The 15,016-nt window shown below is 38.4% G+C and overlaps 1 protein-coding gene across 2 annotated transcripts in view; it reads left to right on the top strand.

Moving 5' to 3' along the window:
- LAMA2 (laminin subunit alpha 2) overlaps nt 1-6,369 on the top strand; it is a 335,107-nt gene extending 328,738 nt beyond the window's left edge. For both annotated transcript variants that reach the window (XM_071437013.1, XM_071437012.1), the window contains 4 exons: nt 2,248-2,401; nt 2,774-2,904; nt 3,498-3,720; nt 6,103-6,369. In XM_071437013.1, the coding sequence (XP_071293114.1) occupies nt 2,248-2,401; nt 2,774-2,904; nt 3,498-3,720; nt 6,103-6,260 (666 nt within the window). In that variant the 3' untranslated portion in view covers nt 6,261-6,369. The remainder of the gene's footprint in view (nt 1-2,247; nt 2,402-2,773; nt 2,905-3,497; nt 3,721-6,102) is intronic.
- Nucleotides 6,370-15,016: the final 8,647 nt, after the last annotated feature.

Below are 15,016 nucleotides of genomic sequence, written 5' to 3'. Positions count from 1 at the left end.
TACCATTATACCAAGATGTTTAGGGAATGGAAAATACCATTTTCCAATGTCCAATACCATTATGGACAGGCAAGAGTTCCTTTCTTTCAGTGGACAAAATAAATACAGAAAAGGAATTCCTAGATCCTTCTTAAGTCCATGTATTGACTCATGCATAGGGAATGAAGGGGATGAGTAACTACTCTACATATTAGAGTTGTATTCCATAAAGAAAACTGACCTGTAAGATCATGGTTTTTAGTAAATAATTGATTGTGCAAAGAGCCCAAATTGAGGCAAATCTAAATCATTAGGATTTACCAAGCCAGATCTGAGGCACTGAAAACCAAAGGCAATTCTTTACCCACAACATATAATTCCTAGTAGTATCAATTTATGCTCTTTGAAATATATCTGCAATTTACACATACTAATCTAAGGAGAAGGATCATACTGTGTCCTTACCTATTGCTATTTGCCAGAGGTAATGGAGGGAACCTTTGCAGATAAATGGTTCAGTCTTGCAAAAACAGTCATGTTAGGTCCTGACAGTCTTATTTTATTTGAAGTCATAGCTTCATTTAAATCCTAGTGCTTTGGGATTTAAATGAAGCTGTGACTTCAAATGTGTAAAAAACGATGCTTGCCTTCCAGTCATGCTCAGTAAAATACACTGCTATGCATAAGACTGTTGGGTTGCAGCTTCATGTAGAGGCTCTGAAGCAAACCAATTTGAAAGGATGTGTTACCTTAGTCAGGGCTTTCTTCTGTACACACATTAGTCCTTTTACACAGTAGTCTATTATGTAACCATGGTGGGTTGGCTTCCTTTTCAGTGTAGAAGACTAATACCCACCTGTTGAGCTTCAGCAGATGTCACATTTTGAGCACTCAAAACTCTGCTTTCAGAAAAAGAGGTCCTATTACTGTTCCCATGCTAAAGTATAACCATATTTGCTTTTCCATAGGGAAGAGAAAATTGTAAAGTTAGAGAATGTTATGAAATCATCAACAAATTTTGCATTTCTGTGATTTATACTTGCAGTGAAGGTTTGTTTTGTTTTCTGGCATTTCTCTTTTTTGATAGCAAGATTTTTTGATCTGGAGATGACTTACTTAGAAATTACAAAAAGGACTACTTATGAAAAATCTGACAGAAAGCATTGTTCAGCTCAGAACTGCATTTATTCACTGGTATTGCTCAAGTTCTCATGAAAATATTGTACAGGTGTATTTAGCTGTAATAACCTGTATAATTTCACAGTACATACAGCTTTGATTTACAAGAAAATAAATTCTTGGAAATTCTTTCGAATTACAGGTCAGAATGTTGTTAGAGGGGGTAGAGGGCAGAGTCAGGCCTTCTCTCTGCAGGTGTGCCTTTGTCCTTTTTGTATTTGTATGTATTTCTAGGCTGAATTTTATACACTGATGTTTATTTTCCTCCTTTCTACTGCACTGCTTATGAATATATCCTCTTTTTCTTCCTCCAAGTACATGATGTATCATTTTCCTCTGTCTCACTGGTATCAAGGATAGATTTTCCTAACTCTTTAAGTCAAAGATCAAAGCCTCTGTCTGAATCTGAGAACCAAAATGCAGCTTATGCTGACCTTGGAGAGAAGTGAGGGCGAGTTCTGGAGGAGATGCCAGTGGCTTTCAGAGGTCCCACTGGGATGCTCTGCTGACACCCAGAAAAACCCCTGCCCCAGGCAGATTCGTACTGGGTACTCAAACCACTGTTCTAAGTGTGCCCAGCACAGGAGCCAAGCTGGAGCTGCAGTTTGCTACCCTGCACAGGAGCCTCCATGGACATGAGCACATTCCCTGCCTCCACCTGCCTCTCTGGCCAGCTGAGTGGCCCTCATCGCTGCAGTCATCAGACTATGTGCAGTCAGTTATGTCAGCCTTCACACAGGGGCTTTGTTCATTTTAGGAGTGATGTTACCTAGTCAATTAAAAAGGCAAAGTATAGGCCATTAAACTCCTGCATTGCTGATGTAATTTGCTATGTTTCATTATGTGTCCTTTCCAGTAAGTCGAATAGATGTGACTCAGATCACATCCCTGAAAAGTAATGTAATTCATCTTCAGTATGATTAGGAATAGATTCCAATTACAATAAGATATTAAGGATTAGCCATGTAAAATTCAAGTTTTATTCAGCTCCATAAATCCAGCAGAGAAGCAGAGAAAGTGCACTCATTGATTGCATGCTTTAGGCTTGCTTCTCATAGTTTTACATTTTGTTTGAAATATTGACTGCAGGTCCTCCATAGCATTGATGGCTGCATCAGGAATTTTAAAATGACAGAATCACCTGTTGACCTGAATAATCCAACTTCCATTTTCAATGTTGGAAAATGCTTTGTCACTGCACAGAAAGGAACGTACTTTGATGGAACAGGCTTTGCCAAAACAGGTAATGAACAACAATTCTGGTGCCTCAACAATTCAGAACCTCCCCCAGAGAAAGGGGAGGTTCTGCTTTCAAAAACTCCCATTGTTATCTAACTCCTGTTGGCTGCAGTCAAAGTGAGACCAGTACTTGAAACTCTTGCTGATCATTTTTAGTTATCCTGCCTGAGGAGAAACGATGTGACTTCCTAGGAAGGTCTTGCACCAAGCACAATTCCGTAAAAGTTATTTACAGGTTTCACATGAAATGGAGTGCATTAACAATGCCAAGTTAGTTACTTTGCCTTACACTCAGCAAAATTTGTGTGATGATTATTAGGAATGATGTATTAGATGCTTATATTCCTTTTATTGTGCTTCCCCTTTTCTCTCCAAGTTGGTGCATACAGAGTGGGAACAGATCTGCTCGTGGAATTTGAATTCCGTACAACACGAATGAACGGTGTTCTCCTAGGAGTCAGCAGCCAGAAAATGGATGGGCTTGGCATTGAATTAGTAGGTGGAAAAGTGAGTAGCAAAGCCATTTTTTTTCTTCAAATAATGCTTAGATAGCATTGGTAGTTTAAATGCAAGGTCACTATCCCAATCTCAAGATGTCTCAAACAATAACAGGGCTCTCAAAGGAGAGCCACACTTGCAGCTTTCCATACATCTAGAGGATTTTACACTTTTAAAAGATAGTTTAAAAGATTCTGTAATACTTGAGTCTCCTAAAACTACAATCAGGTCTTCAATTAGTGACTACATAAGAAGTTTTGAGGAAAAGCTTTGTCATTAATAATGCTGGTTTCTCTTGGATATCTTTTGATTCACAGTCTGGAAAATCAGTCATTATTCTGTCGCTATAAAGATTTTAGAGGGGTGTAAAACACCCTAAAACTAAGACAAAAAAAAAAAGAGAAAATGACAACTTAGACAGCAATTTTGCATATTTCCACTTTGTTAACTCAGTGATAGAACCCAGATCCCAGAGGGACAGCAATCCACATAGTCTTTGGTGTGTACAGTCAAACCATGTTGACTTAAAAAAAACCAAACAAACTAACAGAAACAACTGAACTGTTTTGAAAATTTGCTGATGCCCATGCCGTGCTTTCCAGGTGATGTTTCACGTTGACAATGGGGCAGGCCGATTCTCTGCTGTCTATGAGCCTGATGCACCAGGCAGTTTGTGTGATGGGCAGTGGCACAAGGTCCTTGCAAACAAGATCAAACACCGCTTGGAGCTGACTGTGGATGGCAGACAGGTGGAGACTGACAGCCCAAACAGGGCCTCGACCTCGGCAGACACAAACGACCCTCTCTTTGTTGGGGGCTATCCTGGTGAGCATGCAACACACAAATTGTGCTTTACTTAGGCTCCAATAATGCTGCCTTGGTAATGGCTTAAATGTAAGTAGGACTAGTATGCAAAAGATGATTGATAAAACAGGTTGAGTTTGTATCAGTTGGCATGGATGCTCATTTCTGCATTCAGCTGCATTCCAGAACAAGAAGTTCTGCAACAAGAGACTCTCGCAGATACCCCTGCCTCATTTCAAATGTAGGCCCTGTCACAGGGGATCAGGCAGATTTTCTGCCTTCTGCTGCTCACACACACACAGCCTCCCTCTAAAAACTTTCTGTTTAGCAATAGCATAATATTATGTTGCAGTAGTAACAGCATTTGGCATATTTAAATTTAACTTAGAAACAGCAAATTTTAACCAAAGAATGTGTATATGCCCTTGAGGGGGCAGGGTAGTGTATGTGTAAATCAGCCTGTAAGACCTAAAGAACTAAGAACAAGAGCATGCACAGAGAGGTAAGAAGACCATCTCTAATTAATGCCTTTGCTTGTGGTCTACTGGGTTTTAAAGGAAAAAACTCCATAATCTACATTTGCTAATCAGTATTCTGGAAGCCCTCAAGAGAACTTGTTTTATGCAGAGGTAATTGAACAGTATCGAGAATTGGGCTGAGGTCTGTAGCTGGCTTCATCTTCCACTAAGCTGATAATGAATGCTAGTATTCATCTCTTCATAGGCAGTGAATAAATTCTCTAACAGCAGTTTACTTTCTGAAATTACAGTTAATATGTTTGCAAAGTACCAGTTTTGTTGCATTTGTAATAAATATTCCCTCTAGCTTGCAAACCAAAACAAAAAAGCAAAGTATAGTTGCAGTATGTGTCTGTTCCAGTGTGTACTGAGGTCATACTGAGGTCAATGGCAAGACACCTCTGAGTTAGTTAATTCCTAAATTATTTTCTGGAAGTTGTTTTTTCACCCATTCTAATGTGTGATACAGTGCATCTAAAAAGCCTTCTCTCTCAAGCTTTGGAATATTTGAAAAATTTTCCTTGGTACTGACATATGAGAATTGAACTTTAGTCACAATGACTATCAATAAAGACCAACAACACTGTGCCAGAGGGAAAACAGCTTTGTGGCAGCCTTTTTATAACAAAACAAGATCCTAGCATAGGAGCCAGCACTGAAGAAAAAGTGCAGATGGAGTTACTATCTCGCTCTGGACTGCATGTCCAGAGGAGAGACACAAATCACAGTGACACTGCTATCTGTACAAAACAAACCTACATTTACCTCATGTTGAGGGGATATTCGTGAGTTCAGCCAAGTTATGAAATTATTTAATAAACCTACTGCATGTGTAAACACTTCACTTTTCTTTTGCTGCTTAGTCTGGCTCATCCAAGATTTGTTTTAACATTCCCAATACCTAGACAGCCACATCACAAATTTGAAGCACAATACCATGGGATTTTGTAAAATTAGTATTTGTATTATCCAGTCCCCTTGAAGCTGCATAAATAGAGCAAAACAGTTGTAAATCAGCTAGAATTAACTGATGGAGAATTTTCTATGTAGTGAAAATCTTCACCACCATAGTGTGGACAAGAATACAGATTCCTGGGTACCCAGAAAAGCTAGCATTCATCTGCTGGTATCACTCTTCCCCATGCAAGGAGAGACAGATGGATTCAGTCATCTTATCCTCTGTGAAACAAAATAATGCTGTGGCCAGACAGTCTCTACAAGTGTAAAGTTACTTCCTCAACTCACTTGGAAGAACACTGAGAAACAAGTTGAGCCACGAATTTCAAACAGTTGAGAGAAATATTTCCAGCTTCCCAATCAAACCACCCTCACTTCCATCCCCCCCTTCATTAGTGGAAAAGATACACTCCAACTCCTGGTTTTACTATCAACAAGGGAAAAAAAGAATACTTGAAAACTATCAAAACCAGTCTATAAATGACATCTGAAATCCATCCTGAGGAACTGGCTTCTTTGTGATATTAGGACTGACAATTGCATCCATTTTGGCATATTTTTCCCCTCTATTATTCTGTGGATAAACAGCTTGAGAAGTTGAATATCTGCAGAGTATCATATATGTATTGTACACCATTCATAGGTGGCAAGCTGCATACATGGGTTACTATGGCAGTTTATATGTGTTCAGATCCTGCCACTTTCATAGTAGGATAGAAAAAGAAAAGAAGTCTGGATTGCTATCTAACATAAGCATTCATCACATTTGCTCATAATGTTTGTAATTTTTTAATAATGAATATATGCAGGAAATAAAACATTCATATATTGCTGGGGGCATCTCTTCTCATGCAAGAAAGACACTCAAAGAACAAAATTAAGTATCAACTCTAACATAATCCCTTTCTAATTTTTTTCCCTCCTTCAGATGGTGTGACCCAGTTTGGGCTGACGACTAATAGCCGTTTTAAAGGATGTATTCGATTTCTAAAGCTCACCAAGGGTACTGCAAAACCTCAAGAGATTAACTTTAGCAAAGCTTTGGAGCTGAAGGGTGTCCAGCCACTGTCATGCCCTGCAGACTGATGGTCACTCAGCCAGTATGGGTCTGTTTATATAAGCACCTCAGATTACAAAAAAAAAAATAAAATCTATATCTACATTGCATTAATAATAAAATGTCTTTGTGCAAGTATTCGAGTAGTGTTTGTGGTATATTCCAGTGGCTCTTTCAATGTATCTCCCAGGAATGCATGAACTATTCACTTCCCCCCATCTTCATTAAGAGAGCAACACAGTAATTTTTATCTATCTCTTTCCTTATAGCTTGAAATGGAAATGTTTCATCTTTCTTGTGATGAGTGAAACTATATATTATGCAGGTTGTTCTTTTTCTATGGAACACAGGATCACAAAATATCTCAAGCTGGAAGGGAAGCATAAGGATCACCAAGTCCAATTCTCTGAAATGATCACTAAATGCTTTTGGTGAAGTAGATCTCTAAACTTGTATTCCTTTACAAGTCTAAATACAATGCACTTGTGGGCATGCACAACCTTATCCTTCATTAGCATATTAACTTGCTTCAAAAAATTATGCTTTGGTCACACCCAAGAGCTTTTATTAAATCTTTCTGATCATAGTATTTCCCATGAAGTTTCACTGAGAAATTAAATGTGGTCTATATGGCTGCTGTCATGCTATAGCTGTGGAACCAAGTGCAAGAAGGAAAATGTTGGTGCTTAATTTATTTGGGATTATTGATGAAAATATGCTGCACCTAAAATCCCTGCTATATCACTTGAACAGCATTGAATTTATACAGAGGTTGCATTTTTTGGTGTTGGGACATAGAGTCTCTAATCAAGGGAGTAGAACTGGGTTCTATTACTTACCCTGAAATACAGTTTTAAATGATCTTTAAATAAAGTTTGACATTGCTGCTCTCTCCCACATGATACTGAAGTTACACATAGCAAAAAATCACAAACCAGTTTTCTGAAGGAAGATGAAATCTTGACACTTGGAGCAGAAAAGGGGTGAAGCAAGAACATTCCAGAGATTATTAGTACAACACCTACTACTGATCTCTGCTCTTATCTATTAATGAAATTCTTGCCATAAAAGCAGGTTCCAAAGTTCAACTCTGCTGCTTCTGCCTGATGTTGTCAGTTTGTAAGAAATACTGAATGCAGAAGCCACCCCAAATCTTCCTTAAATAAAATTTATAATGCTATGTGGATAGCAGTTTAACTATAGATGGAGAGAAGAAAGTTGCTTCCTAGATTCTCACTAAAATGCCAAATCCTAGTGATTTTCCTCATGCTTTGTATGTTTTAGAGGGCTGTGAAATCTTCACTGAAGTGTGGGTTATGTTTTCTATGGATTGTTTCAAGTTGTTAAACTGTAGTATTGCAAAGGTTGTGATTGGACCTTCAGAGCAGCTGCTGTAGGAACATAAAAACCTACCTATGCAAAATAAAAAACAACATAAAAACCCCTGGCAGTAAGGTAGCACAACCATGCAGTTAAATGAAAAAGGGAAAAAGGTTTTTAAAATTATTTTCCCACAAAGAGCCTTGAATACACATTTTCAGAAATTTTGATGTTACTGAAAAAAGGCAGCTGCAAAATTTGTGCATAGGCTAGCTGCAAAATTTGTGCTTGCCAGTGAGCACTCCTGCCAGGAGTGCTTTGTATTTTACAAAAGGCCTTTTTGGCATACAATTTTTCTTTAAACTGCCATGGGAGAAAAAAAAAAAAAAACAACAAAACCTTTACACTGGGAAAATGCATTAAAGGGATGGTAATAAATATGTATATTGGCACTTTAACGGGGAGTCTACATCAATCAGGTACACCTGAAGAAAAAAACATCTAACTCCTGTGAAGTCTTGTAGTAATTGCCTTCAGCAAGTATTCTAGTTTTAGTTGCAACTGGCCTTTAATGTTAAGGAACAGTTAATGGCTGCTCAGTGTTCAAAGTGCTAAGAATTAGTAAAGCATGCATTTGTCTCTGAAAAAGCCTAATTATTGGACATGTACTGTCTTCAACTTCTACATGGTTGTGCTTTTAACAAGCACACTGTAAAATATTCATGTGTTTCTGTGTTATTTTTTATGCCTCATGTATTTACCTATTCTCATGCCAATAATATTTCAGGGTAGTTTGAGCAGCTCAAGAAAAGCAGGCCATAATACTTCAAACACAGTTTTGTATTTCAAAAAGTCTAAAAAATATAAACAAAGGAAGCCCCAAGACAATGTTATTGTTATGGATGTCTCACAACACACAACAGCCAATTGTTGGCCCACTACACTACCCAGGCACATTTCCCAGCCTCTAGAGGCAGTTCAACATGTTCAATTCTTTTTTAACCCAAACATGCTTGCAAAGGTTTTGGAGTTGGTTTTGGGGTGTTTTTTTGAGGGCAGACTTGAAGACACGAGGGAAATGTGAACAACTGAGCCTAGAGCTCCATGAGTTAAGCCATGCCCAGCCTCAGAGGCAGGAAATTGCCACTGCCCTGCTCAGTGCTGCATCAGCAATGGTCTTTCACATAAATATGTCTTTGCCTTCAAAACAATTACTGGAGTTCCTATATAAAAAAAGTGGAACGGGAAAAAAGAAAAAGAGAGGCCTTTATGTTCTTAGCTCTGTTGAATTATTTCTTTCTTGCGTGACCTTCCAGGAATGTGTGGGACACAGCAGAAACAATGAAACAATGCACGTTATTACATTTCTTGAACTTTCAAGTGGAAAAAAATCAACCATCTGCTGTCCTCTGCTAGAGGAAATACACTCAGTAGGCTGAAACAACAGCTACTTCAGCAAATAAGCTAAAAGGAAACAGAAAAACCTGACTAATTTGTTTTCATAGATCAGTGAGTGGATGCACCAAGTACTGTCAGTAAAGTTTCTGCCTTTGAAGATTCAGCAGAGCATCTGGGAATGATCCCAGCTCCCTGTTACTCCCTTTTGCCATACAAGAGATTAATAGATTGTCAGATTCCAGAGAAAGATTAAAATTGCCTGAAACCAGCAGGTTGTGAGCTTCAGAGCCATATGCAGCTGCTGGAGATTATGCCACTGCTAATTGTTCTGGGAACAATGCAATACCTTTCCAATTCAAAACTGCAAACTTTTAATACATATTTACAAGCCACAAGTATTTAAAACCTTATTTTGGTTTTTGCGTGGATATTTTGCATACAGATGTTTTTACTGCCATTTTTCCCCCCTCAGACTTTAAATACTCTGCTGCTAAACTTCAAAACAAAAAACTCACATCCAGGTGTTTTTAGATTGTTTTAAAATTGATCTTGTTGAGTGTTGTCACTTTTAGACATTTATGACAGACAGTTACTCTGAACAAGACAAATCCCTCATCATTTAGACCAACTGCTACATTCAAAAAGGTTGTGTTTTCAATTTTAAATGCAAGTAGTTCTCAAACTCTTTGCAAAGAATAATTTCCTTTTTCATTCTATTCAATCACACTTTCAGCTCTTTATAGAAGCTTCTAAAGAGAATATGTTTCTGGCTTAGTATTTTTCTTTAGAATGCACAAGAAAAACTTAAAATGCCAAAAAACCCAAACCATTTCTCCCATCTCTCTTTTATCACAGAAACGACCAGGAATGTTTGTTCTAGGCCTTCCCTTGTTCAGCTTCTAGGCAGTCTGAGATACCTACTGAAAGGGTTTCTCAGTACATGCAAGCAAAATTTTTCATTGGCTTGTTTCTGATCAAGAAGAAAAGTGTTCTCCATACCCTTCATAAGGACACATTCATTGAAGGACCACCAAAAGTTCCCAATCCCCACATACACACCAGTTTTTAAACTTTTAAGAAGACCTTGCAGTTTTCAGCTAAGATTTTATGAAAGCAAATAAAACTCTTCTGAAAATATCCTCAATGGTTTTTTGACCTTTTTTTCTTCTTTTTATCATCTGCACTTCCTAATAACAAAAGTCTATCAGTTCTTCAGTCAACCATCAAGTCTGAGAGCATATACATGGGCTGAAGTGCTGCTGCAAATATGTAGAAAGGATTATCATTTTTACCATTTCATGTTTCATACCTGGACACAAAACCATAGAGAACCTTCTTGAAAATAATTTCTTAAATACACTGCTAATGTATCATGTCATGAAATTGAAACAAAAGCCCAAATTATTAAGGTTATATATTTCTATGATGTTATTCTTCATACTCAAGAGTACAAATAATTTCTTCCAAAAGTGCCAGATAATTCCAAATATGATCCATCTGTTTTAACTCAAAAAAAATTCCCTTCCTGTTTAAATTTAGTGGGCAACATGGCATAAAATGACAGCACTTCAGAAACTAAAATATCTAATTTAAGGAAAGAAAGAAAACCCTAGGGAAAAATCTCCAGCAGTCAGTGCTCTCATACATGATTAATGCTCCCACAGGAACAACATCATTCTTTAGCCCAAATCTAACACCCATCTCCCAGTTTTCACTTGACTATGGACTTGACTCTTCACTTATTTTGAAGAGAGCTGCACAAAACTCTCCTAATGCTAAAGTCCCCTCCTTTTACCCCATCTTTTTTTAAAAGTACATTTGAGTACAAAATTAAACTGATGCTTCCTGCCTGCCCAGCATTTATCTATCACTCTGTAATGAGGACAGTAATGAAAGTAGGTGTCTAGAATTTCAAAGACTATTTTTTATGATATTCAGTATTACGAAAAATTCTGCAAGGCTGAATAATCTGCTGTGACATCTACCCTTTCAAACATAATTTATTTTGACAACTTTGGTTCTTCTAGTTGGCATGAGCGAGGAAGGATGACTGGCAGTTGAGGCCCTAGAGTAGCTACATTTCCTGTGGTTTTCTTCATTATGATTCTGCACTGCAATACAACATGAATTTGATTTAAACAGCCAAAGGCCTCACTCCTTCACTGACTTCCATGTCAACAGAATAGCTCTCTGGGAGATGAAAAAGTGCCCATCTCTCTGAATTGAGGGAATGAAGCACTTAGGGTGACACAGACTCCTATGACCCCAGAGGCAGAGGGTTAGGTGGAAAAAAACAGAGCCCTTTTCTCCACAACTTTGAACTATATGAAGTTAGAGTAATCTTAAGCACTGAAGTGTCTGGAGGTGTAGACTGGCCTAAAAGACAGCACAGAATGATATCTCTACAGTTTCAGACCACTTGAAGATCCAGGAAATATGCAAATATTACAGGTTATTCTAGTATTTCTTATTTAGCACCTGTTCAAGCAACAACTCTATTTCATTCCTTATTTAAAGATTCTGGGTTTATGCTACATTTGCTTAAGGGAAAGTCATTGCTCCTCTTATATTTTTTCTTGGCTTGTTCTATGTCTGTGTTGTGGACAATTATGTTGAGAGGGAAGTTAACCTTCAGCTGTAAAAAAATTTTGCTGCTTAGAAACAAATGATGTTGTGTCAAACTGTTACTGAGACACCCGTCTAGACTAGAGTTTCTACTTCAAATGAGAAATTCTAGACTAGAGTTTCTACTTCAAATGACCAGAGAAAGCTACAGGCTGTCCTTCACTGTGTCTGCAAATGCCACCCCCAGAGCTCTTCTGGCCCACACTGCCCCAAAATCCAAATTATAAGCCTGATCCATCAACTGAACAGCAGGGCAGCATGGGCTGACTGCAGCAGCTACAAACAAGCAGAAAACTTCACTCACTGCAGAAGCTGCCGACAGGCCTGCTGCCACCCTGGGTGTTTTGTTTCACTTAATGGGACTGCTGAAACCTTTCTTCCCAATTAGACTTAGTAGCTCTGCTGCAATCCACTACAGCACCCAGCATTAGGGTTACTCTTGATTGAATACAGCAGAACCCCAACTTAGGGAAAAACTTCCAGATGTAGGTAATATCAAACATTACTTTCCTTTTCCAAAAAAAAAAAAAAAAACAACCCCAAGAAACTCCCACAAAGACCAAGGAAAAAACCCCCAACACCCAGACTCACCAAGCTGCAAGAACAACCTCTTACATCTTTCTAACAGAGCTACAGCATTTAGAAAGTGAAAAATAAGCCATGCATGTGTATTCCCTTAAGCCCATTTCTTTCTGTTAATGTCTGCATTATTGCTACTATTCAGTCAATTTTGACAATCTGAACAAATTTCCCCATAAAGTAATAGAAGTTTAACAAAGGAGGTGAATTTGGCTTCAATAACTGATTAGATTGGTTGAGAAATGACTGACACTGAGGCAAGCAGGAAAATCTAATAACTTCTTGACTGCTCTCAAAAAACCGCTGCCTTGTGCAAAGTCTCAAGGTCAAAAGGGCCAGGGTGTTGTTAATACTCTACCGTATCTCCTCCAGGCCATGGACAGCTGGGCAGAAGAGTGAAATCCCCAGACAAAATCTACTTGCAACGGTGGGTTGCCCTAAATTATAAAACCCAGATTTCACCTGATGCTGCATCCAGCTGGTGCACATTAAAGGAAAAGATTACAACGTGCAAAACACTGAAATCACATCTCCATACAAGAGCAGTATTCATGCAGCCAAAGGGACAGCCGTAAAATAAGCAGGTCAGGAATGTCACTACAGCAGGGCAGAGAAAAATGTTGCTACAGATAGGAGTAATTCATCTGCAAATCTGCACCAGGACCAGATACAAATAGCTCACTGTGGTTTTCTTCTGGCTTTTTTCATGTAAATGAAAGAATGTAAAAAAACCCAAAAAAGTTCTACTCATTGTGTCTGTATACTTTTGACAGTTTACTCTCCTGAAGATTACAACTATTCAACAAGCAGTTACTGGTTCTAGGTCTAGGTAGGTTTTCAACAGTGTTTCTAAATTACTGTGGGCCAGAAAATTCAAGGTTGCTTCCTATGCTCTTGAGTTGCTTATTGGCCATCCTGCAAAGGGAAAACAGAGAGGGAAAAAAACACCTATATCCAGACATTACTCTTGAAAATACAAAGTAAAGACAGCAGTGTTGCTTTTTAGTTTAGTTAAAGAAGGATTAAGCAGTCACCACTGATGAAAATCCAACATACCCACGTTAAACCTGACAAGTAGGGTTCAAAGCAATACTGCAACCTCGATGTTCATCCATACCCTAGCTCTAAGGCCAAGTTTGTGAGGAGCTAATACATTCAGTGCAAGACTGAGGCAAACCTGGCCACAGTGCACAAGCACACCGTTGTACACATTGTCCATAAGGTATCTGTTATTTTAAGCCTCCAAGCAGTTTTATAAACTGAACTGCAGCAGGAGTGTGCTCTCAAACACCAGCTGGCAGTGGCATGTTGGGTTGTGAAGTCTCTAAAATGTGATTCCATAAAAGACATTGGATGTTGCTGCTGCTTAGAAACTGTTAAAAGTACTAGAACAGATGGAGAATTAAGTTTACCATTTAGCTGCCTAGTTCGTGGATGGTCTTCTGTTCTCTGTTGATGAAACTAAAAATTTTTATTGTTTAGTTGGCCTTTCTCTTTTCCATGGTGTTTTTAATAAACCATTTTTCTATGTAATATCCTGTTTTCTGGAATATAAAAATTAATTTTTATCTGGTAGTATTTTGCACTGATAATCAGATAATCAGTGACCTTAAGAATAACAACAGGTTTCTTACTTTACACATATAGTATATTTTCAAAATTTAAAAAAATCTTAATTACAAATCAAAAACTGTTTGTCTACCTGATTTTTCTACCATTTATTATGTGGCTGATTTGAGGCAATTAAGGAAGCAAAATAATTCTTTTCCTGTACCATGGGAGATACTCTTGAAAGATGTGTGGATGGCCCTAGTTCTAGGGTAAACAATCTCACAGCAAAGAAAACCCCAAACCATCAAAATTCTCCACCTCACAGTAGAAAGAGCTTGAAGAGGGTGCCTAGTTCACTCTCTCATATTTGCAGAGCAATGGTCTAGGCAGTAATTCCCCATTTTCATTTGTGCACAAGGTTTCTCCCGTGATAATGTCTTTCCCTAATAGGCACCAACACCCCATGCCCATACTTGGCAAGTGTTCCAGTGAGCAGGAGACCAAGGAACAGAGGAAGAAGAGCTGGGTATGCAAGGATTCTTCTCCTCTTTTTTTAATTTTGTAATTCCAATTTTGGAGAGATTTCTCTCTTCTGAGCCAGTTCAAGACAGCAGACATAACAAGCACTTGAACTCTGTAGCTGGCTAAATGCAAGCACACTTCAAGATAAGGGCAATTTTACAGTCCTGTTTCATTTATCAAACCTGACATGTACTGCACATTTTGATTTCCATGTAATGGTTTGACTGTAAATTTACCCTCAGCAAGATCCTTTTATATGCGTTCAAACTAATTTACCTCTTGCTGATCGAGTCCTAAGTTGTAATTTGCTTAAATGCAGAGCCTAAATTGACTAAATCAAATGCATTTGCGCAAACTCAATAAGCAGAACCATTATCCACTGAAATGAGCAAGTCTCCTAAGAGCATCAAATGCTTCCTTACAGTGGAAAGTTGGCTCAGGAGCCAACCACCACTTCAGCTAATGACCGTGTTTCTCCCTCTATTTCATTAGCCAGTCTGAGGGCTCTAATGTTTTTTCCCCTCTAAATGGAAGGGCAAGAGGCATTCATAGCTTTATCAAGCACTGCAACCAAAGAAACTAAAGCTCATTTTCCAGTGTAATGAAAAGGCACCAGTGAAGAAAGATACATTTGAATATCCCTGTTAATGCCTACGTTAGCTAGGCCAAAAATCTCAGCCTCAAAGGTCTCAACCACAAAGATCTCAACCACCTAGCACACAGGATCCATTTGCAGAAAAGGTCATCAAATCATTGTGTCACCACACGTTTTATGCAGCAGTGCAAATAC

This window comes from Agelaius tricolor, unplaced genomic scaffold, assembly GCF_023055355.1.
Source record: "Agelaius tricolor isolate 1412-34295 unplaced genomic scaffold, bAgeTri1.0.p SCAF_1, whole genome shotgun sequence".
NCBI lineage: Eukaryota > Metazoa > Chordata > Aves > Passeriformes > Icteridae > Agelaius > Agelaius tricolor.
The sequence above is the reverse complement of the archived record's forward strand: the minus strand, read 5'-3'. Positions and strand labels throughout refer to the sequence as shown.